The sequence below is a fragment of the Panthera uncia genome, chromosome B1 (genome assembly GCF_023721935.1).
Source record: "Panthera uncia isolate 11264 chromosome B1, Puncia_PCG_1.0, whole genome shotgun sequence".
Taxonomy (NCBI): domain Eukaryota; kingdom Metazoa; phylum Chordata; class Mammalia; order Carnivora; family Felidae; genus Panthera; species Panthera uncia.
The window spans coordinates 161,885,970-161,900,854 of record NC_064811.1 but is presented as its reverse complement, the minus strand read 5'-3'; the positions used below and the strand labels follow the sequence as shown (position 1 = coordinate 161,900,854).

General features: G+C 40.8%; 1 protein-coding gene across 2 annotated transcripts in view; it reads left to right on the top strand.

Moving 5' to 3' along the window:
• The window catches only part of INTS10 (integrator complex subunit 10), a 32,214-nt gene extending 17,730 nt beyond the window's left edge, over positions 1-14,484 (top strand). The window contains exons 13-18 of one of the 2 annotated variants that reach the window (XM_049632459.1): positions 1,022-1,130; positions 6,175-6,254; positions 7,560-7,722; positions 8,771-8,864; positions 11,813-11,890; positions 14,089-14,484. In XM_049632459.1, the coding sequence (XP_049488416.1) occupies positions 1,022-1,130; positions 6,175-6,254; positions 7,560-7,722; positions 8,771-8,864; positions 11,813-11,890; positions 14,089-14,245 (681 nt within the window). In that variant the 3' untranslated portion in view covers positions 14,246-14,484. The remainder of the gene's footprint in view (positions 1-1,021; positions 1,131-6,174; positions 6,255-7,559; positions 7,723-8,770; positions 8,865-11,812; positions 11,891-14,088) is intronic. The other variant, XM_049632458.1, reaches the window with a different exon arrangement.
• The last annotated feature ends 401 nt before the right edge of the window (positions 14,485-14,885 follow it).

Below are 14,885 nucleotides of genomic sequence, written 5' to 3'. Positions count from 1 at the left end.
AATGAGGATAATGAGAGGGTTGTGCCTGACACATAGAATATGCTCCCTAAATGGAATCTAGTTGTTAACATTAGAATTGGACAGGTAGACCGTAGGTGATGGCTTACTGTCTGTGGATGGAGACCAGCCTGCTCAGTGTGGCACTTGAGGCTTCCCTCAGCACCAGTGCAGCTTCTGACCAGTTTTGTGTATTTCCTAAACCACACCCTCCTTTTACTTAAACAATACCCAGCCCTTCCCCACATCTTTCTCTCCTCTGAAACTGCTTTTTTCTCTTTTCCACATTTCAAATCATTGCCCCCCTTTAAGACTTGGTGAAGGTAACCTTCCTACACCAGCTAGTTTAGCTTGTATATATTTCTCCTTCATTTTAAATTATGCTCTAGATCATACCATTTAATCCACTACTCTGTGTCCCATTTTGTTGACTTTTCTCTTCATTGAGGTAGTAAATGTCTTTAAGACTGGGATATTCTTCCTTTGGATGCCACTGTGCTGTTAAACACATAGGTAGTTTAGGTAATACTTGACTAATTTTTAATTTTTGTTCTTTTGTTTTACCAGCAAAGAAGGAGTTATTATTCCCTCAAAAGTCTAGTACCTATATTTAATCTTACTTTTTCTACGTTTGCTGTTGAGCAAACAGTGATGGTCCCATAAATAGTCTTGAGGGGTGCCTGGGTTGCTCAGTCAGTTAAGCGTCTGACTTCAGCTCAGGTCATGATCTTGTGGTTTGTGAGTTCGAACTCTGCATCAGGCTCTGTGCTGACAGCTCAGAGCCTGGAGCCTGCTTCAGATTCTGTCTCTCTCTCTGTCTCTGACCCTGCCCAACTTGTGCTCTTTCTCTCTCTCAGAAATAAAAATAAAACTTTAAAAAAAAATTTAAAAATTTGAGGCCGCACCGTAGACCTACATGTACACACGTTGCCCTGTTGTATGCTATAAGTGTGTTAGTTGTTATGTTGATTTACTTCCGGTGAGAAAATTTCAGATTAGTACCTTTTCATCTGATCTTCTTTAGATGACATGTGAAAAAGTCCTTGATTTGATGTGCTACATGGTACTCCCCATTCAAGATGGAGGCAAATCACAGGAAGAACCCTCAAAAATAAAGCCCAAATTTAGAAAAGGTACAGTGACAAGTTTTATTCTTATTTTGTAAAAATGGCTTTACCCAAGGCTGGAAAATTCTTTACAATTCCTGATGAGATGATACATGATCTGCAGGGTTTGACAGACTATATAAAAAGTTAATCCCTTGCCAAGCTTGTCCTTGGCACTGATTTCATAAGCAGCTGCAAATCTTTCTTCCAAAATTCTCTTCACTTCCTGAGTTTGTTATCTCTGAAGAATATCTGATAATTCCTTTTCCTATCTTTATCAATTCTCGGAAAATTTGCAGATGATTCGTTAAGAAGTGTTTCCTGGCATATCGCTTGTAGGCTATTTTGAGCTTCACCTCAAGTAGCACATTGATTGTAAAACTATATAAATTTAGTTGTAATACTTAGAAATTAGAAAAAGAGGGGCGCTTGGGTGGCTCAGACAGTTAAGCGTCCAACTCTTGATTTAGGCTCAGGTCATAATCTTACCGTTTGTGAGTTAGAGCCCCGCATCAGGTTCTGCATTGACAGAACAGAGCCTGCTTGGGATTCTCTCTCTCTGCCCCTCCCCCACTTGTGTTCTCATTCTCTCTCATATTCTCTCTCTCTCTCTCTCTCTCAAAAATAAATAAACTTAAATAAAAAAAAGAAGTTAGAAAAAGATAAGCAAGTTAAACCCAAAGAAAATAGAAGACAGGAAATAATTTTAGTGGTAGAAATCAATGTAATAGAAAATGAAATAGAGGAAATTAATGAAGCTAAAAGTTGGGTTTTTTGAAAAAAAAATAAAATTGATAAACTCCTAACAAGATTGATCAGGAAGAGAGCACAAATTACCAATAGCAGGAATGTCACTACAGATCCTACTGAAATCAAAAGGACACTAGGAGAATAAATTATTAATGACTTTATGCCAATAAATTCAACAACTTGATGAAATGGAAAAATTCCTTGAAAAACACAACTAATCAAAACTGACACAGATCAAATAGAAAATATAAATGTTCCTACATCTATCAAAGAAATTATATTTGTTATCAAAAACCTTCCCACAAGACTGCATATCTGAATGGCTTCACTGATGAATTCTGTCAAGCACTTAGGAAGAAGTAACACCAATCTTACACATACTCTGAGAAAATAGAGTAAAAGAGAACACTTCCCAATTCAGTTTTTAAGGCCAACATAACCCTAAAAGCAAAATCGTGTAAGAGCATTACCAGAAGAGAACATTAAAGGCCAGTATCCATCATAAACATAGATTCTAAAATCCTCAAAGTCTTAGCAAATAGAATACAGCAGTATATAAGAAGGGTAATACATATCCAAGTATACTGGGAATGCAAAAGTGGTTTAACATAGGAAAATTAGTCCCTGTAATATTACCACTTTAATATATTAAAGGAGAAAAATCATAATTTTCTTAATAGATGCAGATAGAAATGTATCTATATGCATTTATGCAGTTATGTTTGCATTTATTCATAATTATTAAAAAATCTTAGCAAACTAGAAACATGTTCCTCAACATCGTACTTAACTATGAAATATCAAATGCTTTCCCCAAGATCAACAATTTAATAAGAGTATCTATCTCCTCTTACCACTTCAATTAAACATACTAGAGATTCTAGCCAGTACAATAGGCAGAAAAGGAAAGGTATAAAGGTTGAAAAATAGTTATCTTCATATGACTGCCTTTATTTGCAGCAACGTATGTGGATATGTTAGAAAAACCTAAGGGGGGTGCCTGGGTGGCTCAGTCAGTTAAGTGTCTGACTCTAGATTTCGGCTCAGGTCGTGATCTTAAGTTGGTGAGACTGAGCCCTGAATCAGGCCCTGCACTAATAGCGCAGAGCCTGCTTGGGATTCTGTCTCTCCCTCTCTGCCACTCTCCTACTCACGTGTGTGATCTCTCTCTCTCTCTCCCTCTCTCTCTCTCCCTCTCTCTCTCTCTCTCTCTTTCTCTCTCTCCCTCTCTCAAAATAGCTAAAGTTAAAACAAAAAAAAAAAAAAAAAAGAGAAAAGAAAAGTCTAAGGAATCTCCAAATAGAATAATATCAAAAAACATAAAATACTTAGGGATAAATATATTGAAAAGTATGCAAAATCATGTTCATAGATCAGAAGACTCCAATGTTTTAGGGTTCTGGTCCTCCTCAAATGTGTGTACAGATTCAATGCAATCCCAATTAAAATCCCATCAGACTTTTTTTTTTTTTTTTTTTTTTTTTTTTATTTTGAGAGAAGGGGAGGGGCAGAGAGAGAGAGAATTCCAAGTAGGCTCTGCACTGTTAGCACAGAGCCTGACGCGGGGCTTGAACTTAAGAACCATGAGATCATGACCTGAGCCAAAACCAAGAGCTAGATGCTCAACTGACTGAGCCACCTAGGTGCCCCTAGACAAGCTTGATTCTAAAATCTATATAGAAGTGCAACCTAGAATAGCCAAAACAGTTTTGAAAAAGACTAACAAAACTGGGCAACTTACCCTACCTGATAGCAAGACTTTTTTTTTTTAATGTTTATTTATTTTTGAGAGAGAGAAAGAGTGCGAGCAAGAGAGGGGCAGAGAGAGAGGGAGACACGGAATGCAAAGCAGGCCCCAGGCTCTGAGCTGTCAGCACAGAGCCCAATGTGGGGCTCAAATTCATGAGCTGTGAGATCATGACCTGAGCTAAAGTCAGCCACTCATCTGACTGAGCCACCCAGGTGCCCCCTGATAGCAAGACTTTTGAGTAAAGCTACAGTTATCCAAACAGTATGGGCAGAAGAATGGAGAACCCAGAGAGACCCACACAAATATGGTCAGGTGATTTTTAGTGAAGACACCAGAGTAATTCTTTGGAGAAAGGAAAGCTGAGATGGGGCTGAGACTAAATGGAAAAGTTAAAACGATAACATTTTTTATAAGAAAAGGTCTTTGCGACTAGTAGGTAGATTTATTAAGACACTAAAAATTTCCTAGAAGACAAAAGCATGACAATTTTGATCATTATTGAAGCTCTCTAAGGTACTTGGGAGACTTAAAAAAAAAAGAAAGAAAGAAATAGCCCAGACCCCTTGAAAATTAAGTATCTCTGTGAAACAGAAGCAGGTCTAGTGGGTAAGACTGGACCTAGCTGACATCAAGACTTATTTTAAAGCTATAGTAATAAAGATAGTGTAGTATTGGCATAGAGATTGACTGATGGAATAGAGAACCAAGAAGCACGTGGTATTGCAATTAAGTGGAGGAAGAGTGAATTTATCTAATCAGTGGTGCTGGGATAATTGATCCAAATGTAAAAACAACAGAAATGTGATCCCTCCTTCACACTACACAAAAATTCTTTAAATTTTAAGATTTAAAAATGGAAACTAAAACTTCCAAACTTTTAGAAGAAAATACAGAAAAGATTCTTTGTGCCTTCTAGGTGGAGAAGGATTTAGGCTACAGAAAGCATACAACATAAATTTAGTCCCAGTAAAATTAAAATACCAATGAAAGATAGTGTCATCAAAGTGAAAGGCTAAGCCATGGACTGTAAGAAAATTGTCCAGCACACAGAATCAACAAAAAGTGAGCATCCAGAATTTTGAAACAGCTCCTTCAAACCAGTGAGAAACAACCAACCAACCCCTCACAGAAAAACAGGCAAAGAATACGAACAGATTCACAGAAGCAGAAATCCAAATGGCCACAAACTATTTGAAAAAACGCTCAGAGCCCCTTGGTGGCTCAGTCAGTTAAGCATCCGACCCTTGATTTTGGCTCGGGTCATGATCTTGTGGGTTCATAGGTTCAACTTTAAAAAAAAAAAAAGAAAACTTTTAACCTATTAGCAATATGGGGACTTCAGATTAAAACAGTAAGCTACCATTTCACACACATCAGAATGCAGGGATTAGAAAGTAGCAACCCTGGTTACCAGGATATGAAGACACACATTGCCTGTCTGCTTCTGGAAGGTATATAAACTCACACCAACACTTTGGAGACCAATTTAGCTGTTGCAGTTGAACATCTCATTACCTAGTTGTATACCTCTTCTAGTTAAATTTCTTAGATCAGTGCCTTTCCAACTTGGGTCCTTACCCACTGGGTCATGAATTTCAAACAAATGTTTTCTTTTTTAATGACGTAGAGTCTAATAGTATCATTAAAATGAGTGCATCTCCTGTACAAAGGCTAAATTGAACCCTTTGTTCAATGAACCTTTTGTTTTAGATACATAAACATGTGTAAATATGTGTGCATAACATCTCCATTATTTCTTGCTACTTTTGTCCTCAGGGTAGAGAAGGATTTAGGATATAAAGAGCATACACCATAAAGGAAAGGATTAAGGTCTTGGTTGGAAAATTATTGCCTGAAGTTTTTTTTCCACAAGTGCACAAGAAAATGTATATAAGAATGTTTATTTCAGCATTGTTTGTAATAGTGAAAAATTGGATAGCTCAGTGTCCCCCATAAAAGAATGGATAAATGAATTGTGGCATATGTAAATAGCAGAATAATACATAAAGAGTAAAAACTGTCAGCTAGAACTATAGGTATTAGTACCAAAAACCGTTTTCAGAAGGATGCATATAATATGATGCCATTTATATAGTAAACTGAACACTTGCAAAACTTTCTTCTTTGTTGTTGCATAGAAATGAAAAACATCACATTCAGGATAATAGTTACATTAGGGTGATGGAAGAGGACATGGTCTAAAAAGGTACACAGGAGGCTTCAACTGAATTTGTGATATTTTATATAAAATCTTTAAAGCAAAATGTTAACATTTTATAGAGCTGAGTGTTGATCACAGTGGTATTTGTAATATTCTTTATGTAATTTTCTATACATTTGAAATGTTTTTTAAAAAGTATTTAAGCAGGGTTAGGAAAGAAGATTGATAAGTGAAATCCAGAGACCCTTCAAAAAACCAATTTCATCATCACTACATATAATCATGGTTTAACTATATTTGAAGTCATATGACTGTTGCTTATCTTTTTTTTTCTGGAAAAAGTCTTAAACATTTGCTTTTCAAAGCTGTTTTCTTCAATAATAACAAACATATTGTGGACTTTTTATTAGGTTCAGACCTGAAGCTTCTGCCTTGTACCAGTAAGGCCATCATGCCGTACTGCCTGCATTTAATGTTAGCTTGTTTTAAGGTAAGCTGAAAGTTGATTGGCATGAAAGAAATTTAATTTGGAACATTGCTGTGATGATCTAGAGTGACCTGGTGTAGTGGGGAGATTACATGAGCTAGGAATTGACAAATACTAGTTGTGAACTGTACTAGGTACTAATGAGTAGGAGATGACCCCCATCCTTGAGCAGTTTACAAAGAATAGTGGGACAGTTATGCAAATATCCTTGCCCATAGTGATGTTCAGTAAATACTTTATGCATTAACGTATGTCAGAATGTATTGGCTAGAAGAAGAGAATACAAATGCCATTGGGTTCGTAGAGGGATGTGAGTTTATTATCCTAAAGATGTGGGGGGTAAAAGCATTCCAGGCATTAGGATGACCACCACCAGATGACCACTGGGCCAGTTTAAAGATTGTCGGAAGAACACTAGGCCTGTGGCTGCAGGTGGAGCGGAGCCTCGGCCTGCATTTCACCAAGGCTTGTGAGCAGGAGAACAGCAGTATTGGGTCTCTGCTTTAGGGCCATAATTCCCGGATTTAACTCATGGTCAGAATCACCTGGGGAGACAGAAACCATTTGAAGTGTGATTTGAAGCCTCGCTGCTCATTTAGAACAAAAAGTTCTTTTGCCGTTTCTCCAGTTCACACACCTGCTTCCTTCTTTGTTGCTCAGTGCCTTTCTTCTCCCCAGTCCATGTTCTCCTCACACCCTCCTCTCCTACAAGGCTTCTTGCCCACCCTGGCCCACAACCGTCCCCTTAAAAGAAATCCCCAAATTCCTCTCTCTGATATACAGAACGACTCAACTTCTGTTGCCCTTTTCCCAAAGACTAAGCTTCCAGCCCACCATGCACATCCAGCTCCCATCACAATGCTCACGGAGTGCGCTGCCAGAGACCTTGTTCACAGCACAGAGGGAACCGAGGTTTCTTTGGTTAGGACCCACCCCCATCAGAAGGCAGTTGTGATGTTTGCATAGCAAGCGGGTATTCTGTTTTGTTCACATTTTCATACAGCAGCATTTTTTTTTAATCTTGATTTTGAGAGAGAGACAGAGTGCAAGCAGGGGAGGGCAGAGAGAGAGGGAGACACAGAATCCAAAGCAGGCTGCAGCCTCTGAGCTGTCAGCACAGAACCCAGCGCGGGCCTCAAACCCACGAACTACAAAATCATGACCTGAGCCAAAGTAAGACACTCTACCAACTGACCCACCCAGGTGCCCCATATAGCAGCATTTTTTAAGGAAGTGATATTTGACATATTTAAGATCACCCCATGATTTCCTTTTCCTTCTGTGTCTGCACAAATCCTTGTCTTGCAGCTGCGAGCTTTCACAGACAGCAGGGACGACATGGCACTGGGGCATGTGATCGTCTTGCTTCAGCAAGAGTGGCCACGGGGAGAGAATCTCTTCTTGAAAGCTGTCAATAAGATTTGCCAACAAGGAAATTTCCAATATGAGAATTTTTTCAATTATGTTACAAGTATCCTTTTTCTTATTTAAGCATAAGAAATTCTGACTTTTTTTTTATAGAATTAACACATGGTACAAGAAATCAACCATTCTAGGTAGAAATAATGGTTTTCTCTGGGGGAAAGAAAGACAGAATGGTGATTAAAAATGGGACTGTGGCAGTTGGTCTCATGAGAGTCATAAAAGGCTTCACAGAGGTGATGCAATGAATCAGGAATATTAGTAGCCCAAATACATTTTCCACTTGCAGCGGCTTCTGGGAAGATACCCAAGATGCCTAAATTAATAGCCTTCAGGTTCCTGACAGGCCCAGATTGGCTGTGAGGCCATAGAATATAACAGTTCATTGGCCTTCATCTATTGGCAGAGGGCCTCCTTGGGCCTCACTTAGGGCCCTGACTGTCCCCCGGGGGTCAGCTGTTAGAGCACCATGTCACAGCTGTTACAGCTGCCACTGAGTCCCCACCAAACATGCGTGTAGCCCAGCAGTTGTTTTGACACTAGGGAGGAAGTGTTGTATTTCATACTCTTCCTAGGGAAAGACCACCTATGGTGTAAGGAATGTGCTGTCTTTGTCCAAGCGCCTAGAGCAGGATTTCTTAACTATTTTCAGGGATACAACACCACTGCCACTTTCATTTCTTACTAAGAAAACAAAAGATTTTGCTGGGGTGCCTGGGTGGCTCAGTTAGTTAAGCGTCCCACTGTTGATTTCAGCCCAGGTCTTGATCTCAGGATTGTGAGTTCAAGCCCTACGTGGGGCTCCGTGCTGAGCGTGAAGCCTACTTAAAAAAAAAAAACCAAAAACAGATTTTGCTGTTATAACCATACAGAATGTCTTTATTAGCATCTGTATGAGAAATAAATTTATCTTAATGAGGTGGTTTGGTTGGTATAAGAATCACTAATTTGGCAACAAGACAGACCCGGGTTCCAGTACTGACTCTAGTTAGCAGGTTGGCCATGGGCAAGTTACGCAGTCACTGCAAGCCTGTTCCACATCTCAGAGAGCAGGGTACCTTGTTTCTACATGTGGTTAACCTGAATCTGGCCTGCAGATATTGATATGCTGGAGGAATTCGCCTACTTAAGAACTCAAGAAGGTGGGAAAATCCATCTGGAATTACTACCCAATCAAGGAATGCTGATCAAGTAAGCATGCTGTCTTGCTCTTCTGTGCTAAGTGCTCACCTTTTGTGTGCTTGTAGGAAGTATTTATAAGTTCCTGTGTCTTTCAGAAATGTAATAGAAAGGAATCCAAACCTGGTCTCTGTTTTTGAGAGTAGAGTTGATTCTGGGTACCTTCTGAAACTTGGTGTTTCCTTAAGTACATTTCCAGTAAAACGTTGTTCAAATTGGGGTACCTCTGTCACTTTTGAAACCTTTTCACTAAACAGAAGTCTCATTCATGATTATCTTTTCCTTTCCAAAATTGACAGGGTAACCCTATAAATTTCTGGTTAGACATAGATGTTTTTAATTAAGAAGAGTCATGTGTAATTAAAGTTGTATTGGATTAGGGAAAACTACAGACTTTATTTAGAAACTATACTTGGATTTCAGTGTTTATTTGAAGCCTTTCTAAGCAGTAATTGCTTACATAGCACAAGGGACAGTAGCTGGGTCTAGTGCCCCCACACAAAACACACCTGCCCCAAGAAATAATGGTGGGGTGCCTGGTCTCAGGCATGCCCTCCCACCCCTAGATAAAGTTAGTGACCATTTATGATTTTTAAATAGCTCATAAATCTTGCTTCTATCCTTCAATACTCATTGTAGTTTGGATAATATATCCTCTGTGCTGTAAATGCCACGTGTAGTTTTATTTTCATACTTCCTCCTTTGCGTCCTGCATACTCAGCATGGCTGTGAGTCATTGTCAGAGTCACTGCAAGAGACTGAGCCCTGAGTGAGAAGGGAGTGTTACTAAGGCTGAAAACATTTTCCTTTTTCTCTCAATTGTGACATGAACAAGTTTTCAGTTATTGAGAGCAAAAATTCACATCTTGTTCTATCTTTGTAGAGCCTTAGAGATGTTGAGAGGGAAGTATGAGATGCTCATTCTGGATATGTATCACCTCAGTAATTTGGGGCATAGCAAACATTACTCCTGTTGAGAAAAGGGTCTTGTGGAATCCATTCTAAAGAATGAGAGGAGATTAAATGGGGTTTTTGTCCTTCATCTTGTAAATATTATTAATAAATATTCTAAATATCTAAAATAACAGAACAAAATGCTCTTTTTTAAAAACACAAGACCTTTATACAGTAGGATGCTTAGGTGAGCCGGTCTGGACATGCTCCTCTTCCTCTCTCCATTCTCTTCTGCAAGACTACAACTAAGAATTATGGGGAAAATAATTGCATCATTAAAATACTCTTAACAGTGTTTGAGAATAAAGATGACTTTTTTGATATGGGAGCTTAGGTAACCCCTTTTGTGGGCTTAAAAGATTCCTAGTTTTTGAGGCTGGATATACAAAACATATCTATTATTAATAGGTTTTTAGTTAATTCACAGTAACACTCACCATCCAAATCACCGTAATCTGGAGACAGCCTTAGTAGCATCAACTCCATTTACTTAGGGTTATAATTACAGGTGATCTCTCACTTCAGATAATGCTTAACCATTTGTGGAGATGTGAGGGAACGGGCTGTTAAAAAATCAACAGTTGGATCTCAAATTTCATTATACTGAACCTTTCTTCTGTAGGCAGTTTGTATGGTGCTGAACAGTGACCTGGTTACCTGCAGAAACCCCTAGGACAAGGAACGAAAGCAGGGGCTTTTCAGCGCCCAGATGATCTCATTGTAAAGGGTTGTTTAGAGTAAGGTAGGGATGCACAGCATGCGTGTCTAGGCTTTGAGAGATAATTCCGTGCTCCCCCCACCTTGGTCACTATAAACTTCAATTTCTTCTAACTCCCTGTTGAAGACCATTAAGCCTCTTGGTAAGCCTGCTGTTCTATCATCGTGGAAGCAGGAATAGGGATTGTTACTTAGCCGTATTTCTTGTAGGAATTTGCCCAGTCTTTGCTGTGTGAATCTCAAAGTTCATTTGAAACCTGCGTTTCAAATTACCCATAAACTACATCAGGAGAAGGATGCTGTGAAAGCCAGAGAGCTCGTCTAAGGGGGCTAGGATTTGAATCTTGAGTAAAACTATATTCCTTTTCCCTTTGGGTTCCAAACAAATTCTCTGAAGCCATCACAGATCTTTGTGGGATGCCTCCAGCTGAGTAGCAGAGGTGTTGAGAGCAGTATACAGCCCTCCCCTTGGGTAAGGTTGTGAGTCCATCCTGGCCTGCTCAGATGCCAAGTGGGGACAGTACCGATGCTGAGGGCACCCGGGGCCTGACCAACAGAAGGAATAAGCCCTTTATTCATTACATAGACATTCTGTCGTTACATATTTTAAAATAGAGAACTATTTCTATGCTGATATTTGCAGTCTCTTAGTTGGCATTAGACTAGATGAAAATGGAAAAACAGTGTCCTGTGCACTAAATCTTTGTTATGAAATTCTGCAAAGCCATGGGTCCCAGACTTTTTTTTGCCCCCATCTATTCCTTTTCTCAATACTTTTTGAAATTCAGGCTCAACCTTTCTTTATCAAACACATTGCCAGCCCCTCTAGGCCTCTTGGAAGTGCCTCTTCAGTTGGAGGCTTCAGTCCTGGCAACGATGGTTACCAGCAATCCCCAGGTTTATCAATGGGATTGGCGGGGGCCTGAGCAGAGTGGAGAGTGAAGGAGGCTGGATTTGAAATGTGTCTTCTCACGTGTTAGCCCCACTGCTGTTCAGTTGCATCCCGCCATCCTCTTCCTCGGTGGCTTTTACACCAGATGTTGAGTGGGCTGAGCTCGGGGCCCCGGAACAAGATGCTCTGGACATGCCCCAGCAGCAGGTGCAGGGAGAAGGCTGCTAGCTTCTCCCGTCCTCCCCCAAGACACCACTGTTGCCAGGGGCCCTCTGGAAGTTCAAGGGTTTCTGCATAGTCTGTTCCAGTCTTGTGCATTTTCTCTGGCGTGTTGTTTTTGCAGTGCAGGGTGAGTCGGTGTGGGTGTTTGAATGCTGCTGTTTGCTGTTTTTTAAAGGCCTTCTAGCCCTCCCATGGGGTTACTGCAGCAGGAATTCTTACCTGTGCTTCAGCCCAGCATACAGACTGCTGACAGGTACCAAGTGGAAAACACCTGCTCATAGTGTGCGTTTTGTCCACATGTTGTACTGCCCATGGTTTTCAGCTCTCTGTGCCTCAGTGCTCTTTTTCATGCTTTATTTATTTTTTTAATTTGTTCTGCATTCCTTGGCAAACCATCTGGTTGTAATATTGTAACATTTCTTATTTTTTTCCATAAGTTGCCAGTGTTTTTGTGTTCAATTTAAAAATCATTATGGATCTGGAAAAAAATGGAAGTTATATTAAAAAACTGTGTTAAAGTGCACATTAGGTTAGGCACTAGACTGTGTTATCTCTTTTGATAAAACATAAGGCATTCATTCATAAATATGTAAGGATGCTGAAGCTTATTTTAAATAAATTTTTATTTGTGGATTTTTCATCTTAGTGACCATTGTTGATGTTCTGGTCTAACTGGGCCTTAGCACACTATTTCCCTGCCACTGATACTGATTTTCAGACCTTCCCTTTCTAAATTGAAAATATTTGGAATGCTGCCTTTATTAGCTGATTTATCCGGCCCTTAAACTACAAAAGCTAACTAATTCTCATCTTCATCCAAACTTACCAGAGGAATAGAGACTCTGATAGAAATATAATTGAGTTGCACTGCTTTATATGTAGAAACAATGCCATTGAGCCATCAGCAGGATACACATTTTATTATATTTTTACTGGTGTTAAGGGAAGAATTTGCTTTGAGCTTTCAAAGCCTGTTAGTTTGCTGTCTGCAAATACCAGTAACTTCCGGGTGGTCAGTGGGTTGGCTCCCATTTGGGGTTGCAGTCTGAGACGCAGAAAAGAGGATCTCAGGGCTGCTGAAATGGGTCCATGTCTATTCCCAGTGTGACTCATGGCCTCAGCCTCACTGACACTGTGCCCTTAATACTGAGTGAACCAGCCAACTTCACTGAAAATGTCCACAAAGGACCCTGTGTTTTCTCCATGGCACTGCTGCTGTTTTACTGTATAGTTCTTTAAAATGCCGGGCATTGTAGAGTGTCCTGTAATATCTTTGCTAGCCTGACAGAGCCTAGTTTTGTTTTTACTTCTGTTGCATTGTAACTTTTTGACTTCTGTTGTATTTTATTTTATATGATAATACAAGTTTTAAAAAATCAGGAACATTTTAGAGTGGTTTCAACAGTTTTATTTTGGCCAGTGTATAAAAAGCTAAGTTAAAATCCCTGTTAGTGTGTCTGAGGGAAGTGAGGCAGTAGAGACACGGGGAATGGAGGTGCCTTCTATTGGTCTACACCTACTACATTACTCACCTGGTAGTTAAAACTCCTCTCCTCTTAACTGAACCCATTGAGTTTTGCTAGAGTTTTCTTTTCCTTTCTTCATTTTGGTGCCTTAAGTTTTCTGGGATTTTGTGGGATTTCCTTTGTGAGCTCCTTCTCTGCAGCACAACTTCCGGGCGTAGCTAGACACTTTGCGTGCGCTCCCACTGAGCCTTCCACAAAGGTGCACGCCTCCTGAGCGCGTGGACCGCATCTGGTCCCCAGTAGGCTTTTGCAGGCCACTGGCTGTTCTTTGGCGGTTTTGCTTCTCTCTTCCCACCGCTGCCAGACTCTTGTCTTGGGACCTCCAGCTCCTCCCGCTGCTTCTCACACAGACCGAGTCTGGGTGGGCTCAGCACTTAGCGGAGCTGTCCTGTTCTGGCATCACCGGGAGAGAGACCCGCTTGGAACCACAGTGGCTGTGTACAAGCCCCTGGCCTCTCTGAGCCTTATCACAGCGCCCCAGGCCCGAGCTCAGTGTGGTGACTGGCTCATTCTGCTCTCCCTCCTCCCTGCTGCTGCCTCTGCACTCGGCTGGCCTGTCCGGACAGGAGCTGTGTGGCCACGTGGACTGGACCCAGGCGGCCCAGAGTAACAGAACTGTGCACAAGTCAGCACAAGGATGCGTTAGCATCAGACCTGCAAGAGTTCAGAAGCAAAGAGGGTGGCACTTTACTGGATGTTTGGGTGTTTAAAAGAGACTTTAATGGAATGGGGAAATGTCTGTCTAGTTTTAAGTTTCTGAGAAGGAATGGGCAGGGGGGGTTGTTTGGTTAGGGCTTTTCTTCCTTTTTTAAATGTTTTACTTATACGTAGATTTCAGTCAGGTTTTACTCCTGCCCCAGAAACACTGACCGGTGATGCCGGCACTAACTGTGGTGTCCACCTGTTTCCCTGTCGCTGCCCTCAGGCACCACACAGTCACTCGGGGCATCACCAAGGGCGTGAAGGAGGACTTCCGCCTGGCCATGGAGCGTCAGGTGTCCCGCTGTGGTGAGAACTTGATGGTGGTGCTACACAGGTTCTGCATCAACGAGAAGATCTTGCTCCTTCAGACTCTGGCCTGACCAGAGCCCTTTCCACCAGAGGAAGGCAGCGCAGAGCCGTGTGATTTTTTTGTGAAGCGATAAAGCATTCATAAATGTTGCTGTTACAACTCTTAGAAAGAAGAAAACCATCTGAGTTCTGACTCCTTGTTGCTTAAAAGTAGTTCCCAAGAGCCTAAGAAGCTATTTCTATTTTTAAGTCATTTTTGTAAGTTTTGTAAAACAAAAGAACCTGTTTTGTAAATAAAAGTCATTCTAAATTTGGGGCTTTTAAAAATTTATTTCAGTTCTTGTGAGATTCTGAACAAGAGTGTACTTTACTTAAAGGGATAGTATTCATGACCTCAAGGTTTTCTTTTCCGTAGTTAGGCTTTGGTAGGTATTACATATCAAAATACTTTTCAGACCTTTTCATTCAGGAAGTTTTAATACCGAAAACTTTTGTGCCAAAATGAACCTGAGTAAACTTCCAGTGAAGGAGCAGCCAGTGGGGGGGCGAGGCACCTCCTCCCTTCCACCTAGCCCCTGACTCCCAGCCCTTTCCTGCCCTTCCCCAACCCCCCCACCCCCCACTCTGGGACAGGCTAACTCTGTGCCTCAGGCACTCCCCTCACAGCTGTGAAGAAGTGTTACCTCTTGTGAAATCTGTGGATGAACAACT